We start from the raw sequence: 14,601 nt of genomic DNA on the forward strand, positions 1-14,601 counted from the left end.
TTCAGTTCCTCCTAAATCCAATCATGGTTTCTGCTCCGTCTCCTTCCCCAACTTCTGTGTTCTGTGAAACGAGGCTGAAGGAAATGGGTTGCTTTGACGTGGAGAAGAGCAAGCTTGGCTGTGGAGGGGGAGCGGGACACGGTGGCTGTCTTGGAGGATGTGGAGGGCTTTCACTTGGGAAAAAAAGGATTCTGTCTGCTCAACTTGTCCCCAGAGGTCACAACAAGGATCTGTGGTTGAAATCTGGAGGAAGGAAGACTTTAGTTTGATGTAAGGAACATGAGAACCAGAGCAGGATTTCGTTGGTCTTAGGAACTCCCCAGGAAAGGAAAGCCCTCTTCTGTTAGAGATCAGCGGCCCTTGGGTGAGGGACCGTGAAATGACTTACCCAGGGTCTCACAGTCTTGCCTCAGTCAGAGGCAGGATTGAAAATGAAGTCTTCCTGGTATGGAGGCTTATTCTGTATTGGCTGCTCTGTTCTTCCTCCAGAGATCATGAAAACATTAAAAAATAAGATCTTGACGCTGTTTCTCAGGTCTTGCTGCCTCCCACAGGAGCACCCCCTCCCCTTGTCACAACTAACTTCGGACGCCAACACTGGTCATGTTGGAAAAGGCAGGTTTCGTTCTGTTCCTCCCCTGAAAGCCAGGACGTGCGTCTCAGTGTGTCTCGGCGTGGGGCTTCGGAAGTGAGCCGTGCTTGCTGACCGCATTCACTGAGGGCCGAGATACTTCATGGTTGTTGAAGGAAAAACTTGCTAACAATTTAAGCTGCCTCAGCGGATAATGAGCTCCCTTTTGTAGGAGGGTTTCCAGCAGAGACGGAACTGGCTCTTGTCAGCACCCTTCTCTGTTCAGGCCACAGACGTCCTTCCTTCCAGCGCTGAGATTCCCTGAGCGCACACGAAGAAGTCCAGGGATGGGACCCGATCAGTTTGTCAGACAATTGTGCTGATGGATTCCCCTTTAGAGACCTCCTCAGGCGTGATGGAGGGGAACACTAGGGAGCTCAGGTCTGGATGGTCAGCAGGCAGAAAGCTTCTGGTCGGTCCTTCCTGTGTGCCAGACACGGCGATGGAGGCTGGGGATTCCCTCCAGCACCTGCTCAGCTCCTGAGCGAACAAGAGTGGCGGCTTCAGAAAGCCAGAAGCCGTTTTATCTTCCTCAGAGGGAGGCGGAAGAGAGATTCTTTGCTTTTCCCCTCCAGAAGGCCGCCGATCAAGAAAGTGATCTGTCGTTTTCATCCACCATGAAGTGCTTCTTATACCCATTCTAGGCATGGCACCTGCTAGGCACTGGGGAGACAGACTGTTCCCATTTTCTCTCAGAGAGACACCATGATAAAAAAAAAGAAGCATTTTCGATATCTACCATTTATACAAACACCCCCCCCCCCTCCCCTGCCCAGGGGCACACAGTCATCCCTTCCCCATCATGATTTTGATCTGTGGCAGGTCAGCATAAGAAATCAAATGGGAATTTTGTGGAAGCCACAGATGCCACGCCGAGGCCAGCAGATGACAGAGAAAAAGCTTAGTCACTCAGAAAGGCACACGTAGCCCCCCTTTTAAAATAAGGTTGTGGAAACACCCCCTAAAAGAAAAAGAAGCAATTCTGACTCTGGCACGAAGGGAGAACCCCCAGATATTTGTGCAGATTTTCCAGGTCATGGGGGTACCACATTGACCCCTGAGATGTGGAAGGGATGACTGTATATATGGGCATCATATTCTAGACATGTATAGCTCATGTACATGATGACACATGTATAATATGTTCACATCCATGTACCCCCCCACATATACATAGACATATGTACGTGTGTATTTGCGGATAGACATGTCTGTGTGTGTGTACATATATACATTTTGTGTTTTGAGGGGGGCTGTCAGCTGAGGCTCCAAGGAAGGGCCCCTACAGAAGGGAGTGCCCGAGCTGGGCCATCTGGTGCTCCCATGATGCTCGTGGAACGCAGCATTCCTGCTTCCTGTGGCAATGATCCTCTTGGACGCCCGGCCCTGCTCCAAAGATGGTAATGCTTCACGGGTCGCTCTTAGCTATTCTCCTCTATTTCCTCAGTGGCGAGGAGGGGAGCTGGCCAGGCTGGCAGGGGGCCCATCAGGAGAAACAATGAGGGCAGATGGAGTCATGTCCGAGAACCAAAGCTGGGGGCGTCGAATCCTTCAACTCTCCCCCAGCCCTTTTCCCATGTTTTTCAGATTTGCTTATTTTGGCAACGCGTCGGGCGGGATTGGCTCCCCTGGCTTTGCTATCTCTCCCTCACACACACTTGGGTTTCTTTGTTGATCTAATCCCTGGTTTCCTCCAGGGAAACAAAAATCACTTCAAAAAGTTCCTTCAGCTCCTGAACCCTCAGGATCCTTTCAGTGCAACTGGGCAGAGGACAAAGGCCCTGGCGGCTTTGACACCCACAAGGCAGAGCTTTCTCTGGCTGGCTGCTTCTATTAGTTTCCCATTTGACAGAGGGGAAAAATAAGGCTTAGGGAAGCGGGAAGGACTTGATCACCATCATGTGGCTAGCAGGCGTCTCCGAGTATTCCAACTGAGGTTCATTGTGTTTTTCGTGGGTCCCAAGTTCAAATCTCCAATTTTTTGCTTACTCTCTGTGAGACCTTGAGCAAGTCAGTCATCTTTCTTGTGTCCATTTCTTCATCTGCAAAAGGAGATCACGGATCCAGATGACATCCAGATCTTTGACCCCTTGAACTCTTGAGAACACATCAGAGCATCTCCCTCTGGGGCCTTGACTATCCCACAGGAGGCTTGGTTGAAGGAATCATGCCTGCTTGGAGGATAGGTTGGGGAGCGTGTGTGCATTGTCTTTAAGTATTTCAAGGACTTACACTTGGAAAAAAGATTTCATTTGTTTTTCTTGACCCCAAAGGGCAGGTCTAGGGGCAGTGGGAAAGCTAGGTGGTGTAGTGGATATAGAGTACTGGCCCTGGAGTCAGGAGGACCTGACTTCAAATCCAGCCTCAGCCTCAGCTTCCTCATCTGTAAAATGAGATGGAGAAGAAAATAGCAAATCATTCCAGTATCTTTGCCAAGAAAACCCTCCAATGGGGTCATGAAGAGTTGGAAATGATGAATCAACTAAAGAACAACAGGAGCCCCAAGACGTTTCCATGATGGAGAGGACATGATGACTCTCATGGTGTTTTCAGCATCTTTTCCTGTTTCCTCTCCCATGGAAAGAACAGAAGAATTCAGTTCCACAAGATGGCTTAAGCATCCTCCTTGTGGCTGGGAGGCTAGACGGGAAGGGCCATGACTGGCTTGTGAAGGGGTCACGTCTATTCAAGGATAGAAGACCTCAAGGGCAAAAAGAGAATGACCAATAGAATGGAAGGTAGGCCCAAGAGCACCAGAGGGAGTGGATGTGGAAACATGGGCAGCTGGGAGAGCATGAAGGACAAAGAAGATATTCATAGAGAAGATGACTCAGATCCACATCCTCCCCTTTTCTCTCTGCTGAGCTTCCTTTCCACGTAGCCAACTGCCTATTGGACATTTCCAACTGGAGCCAAGCCCCATGTTGAAAGCAGAACTCGGACCCTGGCTGCTCTCACGAGATCTTCTCCTCTTCCCGTGTCTTCCAAAGACCCCCCTGAGATCAGAGTCTCAGGGTTGCCTGGCCTTGCCTTTCTACTCTTCTTCACCCCCACATCCAGCCATTTGTCACGCGCAGCCATTTCTCCTGCCACATCTTCTCGGACATCCAGCCCCTGCTCTGCACTCGTACAGCCGCCACTTCAGTTCAAGCTCGCGTCATCTCCTGTCCAGATGATGACAGCAGCCTCCGAGTCACGTCCTTGCCTCGATTCTCCTCTGGGCCAGGGGAAAGAGCCGATCCTGTGGCTCCCCTGCTCAGACAGTTCCAGCGACTTCTAGTCGGCTCTAGCGAGCTGAAAATAGAGCCTGCTGTTGACCTTGGAAGGCTCTCCACAGCCCGATTGCACACTAGCCGTCCGGCCTCAGTGGATGTTGTTCCTCCTCTCATGGTCCCCTTCCTGGCTCGATGAACCGGCTCTTGTTTTTCATACTGGACGCCTCATCTCCCATCGCTGTATAGGCTGGATCTACCTACCACGGCTATTGGAGGGCTCCCATGAGATAATGGGCCAAAGGGTGTGTGTGTGCGTGTGTGCGTGCGTGTGCATGTGTGTGTGCACGTACATACGTGTTCAAAATGAAAACTCTAGATTTTGCTTTTTTTGTTATTTAACTTTGTTGCCCTTCAGTTTCCTCCTCCCCAAAACGGGAACAGCCTTGGCCCCCCGTGCTTGGGGCCGGTGTGGGAGAGCACCCTCAGGGGCCACGTACATGAGAAGAACAGTGGCTGCAGCTGATCTCAGTTTCTTTCCGTCTCTCCCCCAGGACATCGCCCGCCTGTTGCAAGAGAGAGAGTTACAGGAAGAGAAAAGGCGAAAGAAGCACTATCCAGAGTCCTCTGGGGCCAACACTTACAACGACAGCTACTACCATGCGAATGGAGGTAACGGTCTCCAGGAGCCGAGGACGGATCCCCCAGGAGCATGACCGCCTGCTCCTCCCCCTTGTTCTGGGGCCTTTAAAGAGGCCCCAGAGCCGGGGGTGGGCTTGTCCTTCCCCATCCCAGGGGGCTGCCATTGGTCCGAACATCTAATGGATGCCTCCACTCCAGTGGTCTGGCCAGATCCCTAGAGAAAACCTCGCCCCAGCAGCCTCTCGTTTGGCTGGGTGATGGCCGATGGGCATCCTCGGTTCCTGCTCTGCCTCCTTTCCCTCCCCTTCCATCCTCTTTGGGTTGCGGCTCACAGGTTGAGCATATCCCATGAGGCCTGGACCAGGAATGGTGAGTAGGGAGGGGGTGGGGACCTTCTAGAAGCCTCCTCCCATGCGCACAGAACTGATTAAGCACCAAGATGGCATCAAGGAGATCCGTGCTAGTGCGGGAGGGCCGTGGCTTCCTCTGCACTCTCTCCTCTATAATGTTGAATCCAAAGAGAGATCTAGTTGGCTGCTTTCACCGAGATCCAATTTACAATTTTCCCTTTATTTCTTGGTCTTTCCAATCATTGCTGTTTAATCAGTCAACAATAGAGCATTTCCCGGGGGAGAGGTGACACCCCCAAGTACTCGCTTTCCTTCTTGCTCTGCGCTGGTGGTGGCTCTCTTTCTCTGACGTGCGTGTTGGGAACGGAGAGGTTGGAACGGCCCGGCGTGTCCAGGAGGGCCTGCAGGGCTTCGCTGGTCCCCAGGGGCAGACTTCTTTGAGTCCTTGCTGGGAAAATTCCATCCCGTAGTGCGGAGTGGCCGGCCCTCGGTGCCCAGAGGCCGGGAGGAGACACATGGTAGTGAGTCTAGCCCATGTCTAAGGATCTCAAAGGGTTTCGAAAATACACCCGGAGCCGTTTTCTGTGAGGATAGAAGGACTTCCCTTATTTGATGCTTTAAAGGGTGCTTGAGATGCAGCATCTCCTCTGAGGCTCCCAGCCTTGGAGGTCGGGCTTATGGGCAGCCTCATTGTCCCCATTTGGAAAGGAGTCCCAGAAAAGTGAAGCGACTCCCTGAGGCTCCAATAGCCCAGGAGTCCAGATCTGGAGATGGGAGGGCCCCGAGGGCGGCTCTCGCCCCGCTCCAGTTCTTTCTGGGGAGGCCTCTTGGGGCCTCACCCGAGATCACCCAGAGCGAGGGGCATGAGGTCATCCTGACAGCAAAGCCAACGGCCAGCAGTCTGTCTTGTAGGCCGCCCTGCCTTTCAGGCTTCCCAGTGAAGAGAGGAAGTTTGCTTTAGCCCGTTGAGGAGGACAGCAAAACCCGAAGAAGCCAAGAAGTCCAGAAAACCTGGAGAAGTCCAAAGCTTGAGAAAGCAAATTAGAGTTCAGAGACTCATAGATCCAGGGTTAGAAGGGACGTCCAAGACCATCAGTCCAACACTCAAAATGTGTGTGAGGAAACCAAGGCCTAGGGGGGCAAAGTGACTTGTCTAGGGTCACACAGCTAGTGCCTAGCAAAACTGGAATTTGAATATGAAGCCCGGTTCAAATTTGAGTCAAATTTGAACTCAGAGTCTCTCTACCCATCTGGGGTGCCTTTGACGCCACTGCATCCCCGGCATTCTGTACTCGGCCATTTAGGCTAGGGAACTAAGACCCCCGCTGTGACACCACGTCCGTGTTTCCTGGCCTTCCGTCCAGGCGGACCTGCCCTCCTGGGGGCTCCGTCTCCAGCTCCCTCACCTTCCCAGCAGGATGGCTTCACGTCCTTGGGTCGGCCCTTTCCCCACACCTCCCGGCTCCCTCACCGCTCCGGCTCCTTGGCTTCTCCCTCTGTCTGCATGGCTCGGGGGGCTCTGCATGGCTGGGGGGGGGGTTTGCTTTCCTCTCACTTGATTAATTGACTCACCGCCTGTCTCCCAAGGCTCTTCCTGCTGGATGGCTTTTCCCCTCCATCGATCGCCGGGTCACAAGGAGCGCCTCGGGCTCCTTCCGCAATGAGCATTTGCAGACGGGGTTCCACCTGGGGGTCCTTCGTCCGGACGCCGTCCGCCCAACTGACCCCGTGACGGACGGCTCCCCTCGGGCTCCCCTCCGAGGGCTCGTCCGGGGGAGGCTCGCTGGGCCGAGTGGGCCGCGTCACAGATGGGTTTAGAGAGATCCGTGTGGGCGCCGTGTGTGTCCCAGCTCACACACGGGAGCCCGCGTGACATGGATCACTAGTGTCGAAATACATACACATGCATGCATGCCTCAGTGTCTCTCTATACATGCACATACATGCATAGAAGGACAAAGATGCATGTGTGTGTGTGTGTGTGTGAGAGGCAGGACTAGAAGAGCATCCCTGACGGCCACACAGCTTCTCCTCCTACTGAGGGACAGGAATGCTGTTTGTCACATTGATAGCTATGTCTACATACAGGTGTGTGTGCATACATGTGTAGAACATGCTTACACACCTGTGTATAACCACACACTCAGAGCCGTGTAACCTTTCTCACACCCTTGTCATCTCTGTATTCCTTCAGCCATCCCCGCTCCCAGCATCCTGTGCCCCTCCTCGGCCCGTCTGTCCATCCGGTGCCCCTCCTCGGCCCGTCTGTCCATCCGGTGCCCCTCCTCAGCTCGGCTCTCAGTTTTGTTTTCGACTCCTGGGCTGGAAGCGGGGAATTGGCTCGCTCCTGGGCCGCCCCGCGCAGGCTGTGATGCCCAAAGTAATCCTGCTGGGTGCAGGACGGGCCGCTCACAGACTCGCTGACCGGGTCAGGGTTCCGCCGAGGGGACGTTCCTGGAAGGGGCGGCTACAGGCGTGTCGGGGAGGAGCCGAGGCTGGAATGTTCTGGGCAAAAGATAGCCAGGGAGAGCCCAGGAGAGGCAGTGTGGCCTGGTGGGCAGGGAGCGTGTCTGGGGGCCAGGTGGACCGAGGCTCCCCCAGACATCCTGGCCAGACGGAGCAGGACGCTCCACATCCCAGGGCCCTCGGCGAGTCTTGAACCCTGGACCCCGCCAGGCAGGGCGTTTTCTGCCTCCGTGAAGTCCCTGGTCATCCCCTCTCAGCCCCTCCATGGAAATCCCAGCCCAAAGGCCCCGTTGGAGCGCCCGACTCCGCTCCTGATTCCCTCCTCCCCGCCTCGTGCGCTTTCGCCACGTTGTTCTTTGATTTTCTGCTCTGCAAATGCTCATGGCCCGGCGCCTTCCTTCTGCCCGCCCAGCCTGGGCTCTGGCCTCCGCCCTGTTGCACGGCACTCAGGGCCCCTCTCCTAGGACTGGGCTAGGCTTCTCAGGGCGCTAACACGGAGCTAACTCGCTTCTCTCTTTGTCCTGCCTCCCCCTCCACCGCTCAGACCTCGCTCGGTCAAGGAGGAGCCGGGAGCCGGGCTCTGAGCCCCCACGGCCTGGCAGACACCAAGAAGACGGGCCCGCGAGGCGGAGGAGGGACAAACCAAACAGGCCCTCAGAAGACGGGGAAGGATGCGAGGAACGGCACCCCTCAGAGAACTCTGGGTCCTCCCTCAGGCATAGCAAGTCAAGGGACGATGCCCAGACTAGCTGGGAACCCCAGGACAGGAAGCCCTCCGCTCCCGAGAGGCCCCCCAGGTCTCCTCTTCCCAAGATCAGCGCCAAGGCCAGTGACTGGGACAGCAGCCTTGGCTGTGGCTCCGCCAGGCACCCCGACCACCCTCGATCCCACCACCAAGACCGACCGTCACCCAAGTGCTCGCAGAAGCCAGGGCCTCCTAGGAGAGAAGAAAGGCGTAGGAGAGACCATGGGATGGGGGAGTCACGAGATAAGAGGGAAGGTCACAGGAAAAGGACCCCCCTGTCCTCCCAGAGTGAGGAGAGGCACTATTTCACCGAAACAGGTAACGGAGGACAGGAGGGACGAGAAGCCTCAGTTTACCCCGAGAACGCAGATTTGGGCACTAGGCCGCTTTGATAGGCACCTCCATGTTCCTCGGCTCCTGGGTTTGCCATCCTTCTGAGGAGCAAATCCATTTCCAGGTCCCTCCCGTCAGGACTCTGTCCTTTGTGTCTCGGAAGTGGACTCAGGGGGGCAAAGGAGGAACTAGAAGGTGTTTCTGTCTCTCACCTTCTCCTAGAGCAGAAGGCCCGAAGCCTTGCTAGAGGCACCATGCCAGTGGGGGCAGCAGCGTTAGGGAGATGCCTGAGGCCGGGTCACTTCTGGAGCTGTTCACGTCACCGAGGTGGATGCCCCCAAACAAACAAACAAACGGACCTCCTTGAACGCTGCGGCCCCTTTCCTGGCTGTAGAGGTTCAGAAGGAGCCCAGCCCAGGGAGATGTCAGATGAGAACTGGAGGCTTGGATGCACCTCTGAGAGCCTGTGAGGCTCTTAGAATTCTAGAGCCTCAACCTTGGCTCATTGACTGCACCCTGGCCAGGGCCTGGGCGAGGGTCCAGATCCAGTGACCCACTTGCACTTGGCCCTCTGGCATTCTGGTGGTACCCAAGTCAGTGCAACTTCTGGCCTATTCCCTGCTGCAGGTCTCACACCCATAAGGGTGTTCCTTTGAGACAGCCTTGGCTACCGTGTTGCCTCATTGTGGCAGTATTTTTTGTGATGGAGCCCCCTTCCTCATTTTTAATGCTTTTGATGAAGTCGGGGCCCCTGAGAGACTCTTGGCCCATTATTCCTTTGGAGCCTCCCTCTTAACGTTACTGGAGTCTTTTGAAGATGTCTAACCCCATCTTCAGAGATGGCTTAGCACACTAAAAAGGAAGCTTGCAAGGGTTTGGCCGATAAATAATAGGGATGGGATTTGAACCTGGGCCTCTGCCATCTTGAACAAATAACTACCCAAAAACGACCACCTTCTACCATTCAAGTACTTATTACATTCATACTAGGTGCCTGGCACTCTGTCAGGGCCTACGGATTTTTATTTCTAATGTTTAGCCTGAATCTGTTATTTCATTGATGTAAGAAGGAGGAGTCTTCCTCCATCAGTGCAGATGAGCCACAGTTCCACAACGGAGAGTTTCCAAGTTGGCTGCAAGCAATGAAGAGTTAGGTGACTTCCCCTTGGTCACATAGCTCATAAAGTAAAAGAAGGAAGATTGAACCAAGATCTTCCTGTCTGAGGCCACCCCTCTATTCTGTATTCCAAGCTGCCTCTGAAAGGTTCTGGGAATACAAAAACAAAACAAAATGAAATGAAATAGTTCCTACCCACAAAGAAGTTATATTTGACTTAGACACAGAAAAGAACCCAGGATTTCTTGCTCTAAGGCCAACCCTTCTCCCACTAAGAAATCCATGCTCTAGCTTCAGAGTCCTCCATTTTTCTAGTCTAGAGAACAAGACAGAAAATGTAACTGTTCATAGTCCCATTCTACATGTTCAAAGCAAGTACAAAGTCATTTGGAGAAGAAGGATAGCAACTCAGGTTTGGAAATGGAATTAGAAATTCCACTTTTCTTTTGGATGAGGTGGCCCTTAAACTGAGCCTACCAGGGAGCTAGGCATCCTCTCCTGAGAACTCATTGCCCTCTTTATAAAGGGTCCAGAGTACACTGCACAATCCACCGTTTGGTTTTTCCCTTCTGTCTTTGGCACTTTGTGTCACCTACATTTGAGATTTCTTGTTTAATGTGAATCCTCTCTTTCCCCCCTAAGGCATGGTAACTTAGATAAATACCCCCTTTCTTTTCCATTCCAAACATTGAACTTTTTTGGAAGTTTGGAAATGTCCTTCCAAGTTTCTCTTTCCTAACTCCCTCTACCTTGTGGTAGCTTTCATTTTTCCTTTTCTTACTTCCCATTTCTAGATGGATTAGAATGGCTAAAATGAATATTGCAGTTGCAGCTGACTTGTCAGCAGGTTTCATGCTCATTAAGAAAGGATGTCAGTAGGGAACTTTCCAACCAGGCACCTTGAAAGTGGCCTGAGGCAGATCTGTGGGTGTGCTGTGGATATGAAGTTGATGAGTGTCTCTGCCCTTCTATGTGTTCATTTGGAACAAACAGCTAGAACTGGCCCAGATCTAGCGCTGAGAAAAGACAGGCATTGTAGATGGTGCCAGGGGATGCCAGGGGATGCCAGGTGCTCTGGGGAGATTTCCTCATCTTCATTTTCCACAGTGCTTGGGAAACAAGAGGCCTCACTGACTACACTGAGTTTTTCTAGGAATGAAGCCGAGGGGGACAAAAGAAGCCATCTATACCCAGCCTCGAATGGCCCACAGGGATCAGGAATTATACGATGCAGAAATTGCCAGGAAGCTGCAGGAAGAAGAACTCTTGGTGAGCAAAGATAGAGACAGATGAGTCCTGGAAGAGAGAGCGATTGGGGGGAAGAGGAGGAGGAGGGAGGGAGGGGGAGAGAGAGAGAGACAGAGAGACAGAGAGAGAGAGACAGAGAGAGAGAGAGACAGAGAGAGAGAGAGAGACAGAGAGAGAAACAGAGAGAGAGAGACAGAGAGAGAGAGACAGAGAGAGAGAGAGACAGAGAGAGAGAGAGAGAGAGAGAGAGAGAGAGTGAGTGAGTGTGTGAGTGTGTTGGGGGAGGGGAGGGCAGGGGAAATACTTATTTTCTTCTCCCATCTGGGATAGTCTATGTAAAGTGGATGTTGAAATCTGGTGCCATCCTAGGATCTTCTCTTTTCATAGATCCTGGTCGTGATTCCGGCAGCATCCTTCTGCCATCGCACACCTGGGTCCCCTCTGTCAGATCTGATGACAAATTCCGGGACAGGAAATGTTATTAATATAGTTTGACTTGGGAGTTTCCTCTGCAGGGCTCTGAGATTCTAGTTTCATTTCTCTCAAACCTCACCTCTTCCAAGTACTAGCTTAGGGTCTTTCGAGTCATCCCTGAGCTGTGTGTCACTTTATTTTCCCATTTCCTTTCCTTTTAGGCTAATCAGGTGGACAAGCGAGCAGCCCAAGTCGCACAGGATGAGGTGAGCCACCTAAGGCCTTGACTCCAGTTAGCCTCCAGTGAGACTAAGGCATGTGGACCCTGGCTCTGAGCCGGCCACCTCTCTTAGACATGCCTGGGCTTTTCTTCTAGGAGATTGCCCGGATGCTCATGGCTGAGGAGAAGAAAGCCTATAAGAAGGCAAAGGAAAGGGAGAAGTCCTCATTGGAAAAGAGGAAGCAGGACCCAGAGTGGCAGGTAATTTTGTCTCTCACCTTTACATTGAGGGATTCTGGGGGCTCTCGGTCAACAAAACAAGGGCCTTTGGAGACACGAGCTGTCTGCATCCTGGGTACCAAAGTCCTAAGGTGGCTTTTTTTTTTTTTTTAAACCCTCACCTTCCATCTTGGAGTCAGTACTGTGTATTGGCTCCAAGGCAGAAGAGTGGTCAGGGTGGGCCATGGGGGTCAAGTGACTTGCCCAGGGTCACACAGCTGGGAAGTGTCTGAGGCCAGATTTGAACCCTGGACCTCCCATCTCTAGGCCTGACTCTCCATCCACTGAGCTACCCAGCTGCCCCTCCCTTTAGTTCTGAAAAAGATATATGAGGCTTCTTTTCGACAACAAGGAGGCCAACCACTAGTACTTCTGTGGTACTTTAAGGTCAGCAAAGTTCTACATAAATATTGTCTCAGCTTATCACAACCACTCGGGAGGTGTGGCCTTTTACTAGGCCCATTTCACAAATAAAGAAACTGAGTGGGGGGAAATTCCCCAAGGTTGCATAGCTGGGAAGTATGTGAAGCTGCATTTGAATTTAGGTCTCCTTCACTTCAAGTTCATTGCTCCAGAGCAGTGATTCCCAAAGTGGGCGCCGCCGCCCCCTGGTGGGTGCTGCAGCGATCCAGGGAGTGGTGATGGACACAGGTGCATTGAGCTTTCCTATTCTTTGCTATTATAATTTTAAAAAATTACTAATAATTTTAAACAAAATCAATAAATAAAAACTAAAAAATAACGAATGAATTAGTAAAAAATAAAAATAAAAAAATATTTCCAGGGCGCTAAGTAATATTTTTTCTGGACGGGGGTGGCAGGCCAAAAAAAGTTTGGGAATCGCGGATCTAGACTGTGACTCTTTATTGTCAGAGGACCAAAAGATCTCCACAGAGGATGGAGAAATCAAACAAGCAAACAATCTGTTCTCCCCGCCTGCTTTGGAAAGGCTCCCTTCTAGGGTCTGGTGACTGAGTCAGGTTAATGAGATCTGAGAACTGGAAAGAGTCTCCAGTGGCTGGACCTGTTTTCATAAGGATCTGAGTTCAAAACCTGCTGATAATCTTCTTAACTGTTTGGCCTGGAGTGGATTCTTTCAATTCTTAGAGCCTCCCTGGCAGCATTTATCTATGCTGAGGCTGATGATAAGGAAAAGCATTTCTTTACAGCCCTTTAAAGCTCACAGACAATTTAATGCCAATTCCAGCCTCCATAATGGGCAAAGATGAGATCACTATCTAGATGGGAGCCATCATTATCCTTCAGGCAAATATGGCCTCCCAACAGGTAGAGAAAGGGGGAACCTCGCCGTGTCTCTCCTTTGGGCAGTTCCTAAACAGGGAAGCCCCTTCACAGTTGTGGAGGCAACACAAGGCCGTGGTGCTAAGCAGGGAACAAGCAGCCCAGCCGGGCCCTGGTGCTCCCCTTGGAAATGAAGACATGAAGCCGGCCTGCGGGGGGATGTCAGCTCCGCTCCGTTGTGGGGGGCTGGAAGAAGGCGCGGCTCTCCCTCTGCTCACATCCATCTGCTCAGCAGCTGCTTCTCACCTTTCCGGGGAGCCCACAGGCTCCGAGCAAGAACAAGAAAGCCTCGTTGGCGAGACTTGTTCAGAGGGATGGATTTGGGGGGAGGAGGTGGAGGCCTGATAGGCAAGCGAGTGAGGACGCGAAGATGGAAAAAGAAAGAAAGGAAACAAAAAGGGATCCGTGAAACATTCGAGTACAGAAGGGACGCCCAATGGACTATGAGGGGTGATATTGCTATGACACACTGATGGATACTTTCTGAAAAACAAATGCGATCTTTTTGTTGTGCTCTTCACAAACAGAAAAAAAAAAAAATATATATATATATATATATATGTATATATATATATATGGAGGTTTTGTTCACTGACTTCATGACTGGGAAAAAATAAAAATGACAAATATAAAGAATCTAAGAGGGGGCAGCTGGGTAGCTCAGTGGATGGAGAGTCAGGCCTAGAGACGGGAGGTCCTGGGTTCAAATCCGGCCTCAGACACTTCCCAGCTGGGTGACCCTGGGCAAGTCACTTGACCCCCATGGCCTACCCTACCACTCTTCTGCCTTGGTGCCAATACACAGAATTGACTCCAAGACGGAAGGTGAGGGGTTAAAAATAAAATAAAATTTAAACAAATAAGAAATAATTAAAAAAAAAAAGAATCCAAGAGAGGTATCTCCAGCTCTAGTGGCATTAGGAAGCTCCTGACATTCCAGCTCCAAGTTCTTGGGCAAAAGAATGAGATCAAATGGATAACCGACCAGCAAGGAGAAACCAATCCTAGGAACTGCAGTGTGCCCTCAGGGTAACCACAAAATGGTGGCTAGGACAGGGGACAGAGCGTCCTCCAGACCAGGACAGACACGAGATGCCCGGAGCACCAGATGTGCCCAAGTTTACAGAAGGCTACAGGTCCTGGGCCTAGACGGCAACATGCCCGGCTTCGTGGTGCCCCTGGGGGTCACAGTTGAATCCGAGGGAACAGTAAGTGAGGAGCCGAAAGGCAAGGCCAAAGGCCGGTAATTGTATGTACAGCTGGGATGGGATAGGCAGAGCCACATAATGAAGGCTCAGTGGAGCAAAGAGGCTCATTGTGAGCCAACGGGATCGGTCCGAGTAGCCACACAGAGCTGGTCCCCGACAATCTGAAGCCAGGAGTGGGGACAGAAGACAGAAAAGACAAACAGAAGCCAGGTGCCTGATGGAAGACCCAGGAAAGAAGCCAATAAGTCAACAAACATCATTACGTACCTAGGACGTGCCACACGCTGCAGTAAGTGCTGTAGGGCTTGGGGGAAAGGTTTGGCACCGACTCTAACCTCGCCATTCCGCTGAGGAATTCATTCTTTATTAAGACCTCCTCGTGCGTGCTGTGTCCGGAGAATCCCAACACAAACACCTCATTCCCTGCCCACAAG

General features: G+C 52.0%; 1 protein-coding gene across 1 annotated transcript in view; it reads left to right on the forward strand.

Annotated features, from left to right (window-relative positions):
• The window catches only part of CCDC50 (coiled-coil domain containing 50), a 19,770-nt gene extending 5,564 nt beyond the window's left edge, over nucleotides 1–14,206 (forward strand). The window contains exons 3-8 of the mRNA XM_044669504.1: nucleotides 4,398–4,515; nucleotides 7,846–8,364; nucleotides 10,650–10,765; nucleotides 11,380–11,424; nucleotides 11,535–11,733; nucleotides 14,109–14,206. Of these exons, the coding sequence (XP_044525439.1) occupies nucleotides 4,398–4,515; nucleotides 7,846–8,364; nucleotides 10,650–10,765; nucleotides 11,380–11,424; nucleotides 11,535–11,733; nucleotides 14,109–14,206 (1,095 nt within the window). The remainder of the gene's footprint in view (nucleotides 1–4,397; nucleotides 4,516–7,845; nucleotides 8,365–10,649; nucleotides 10,766–11,379; nucleotides 11,425–11,534; nucleotides 11,734–14,108) is intronic.
• Nucleotides 14,207–14,601: the final 395 nt, after the last annotated feature.

Source organism: Gracilinanus agilis, chromosome 3, assembly GCF_016433145.1.
Source record: "Gracilinanus agilis isolate LMUSP501 chromosome 3, AgileGrace, whole genome shotgun sequence".
NCBI classification, from domain to species: Eukaryota; Metazoa; Chordata; class Mammalia; order Didelphimorphia; family Didelphidae; genus Gracilinanus; species Gracilinanus agilis.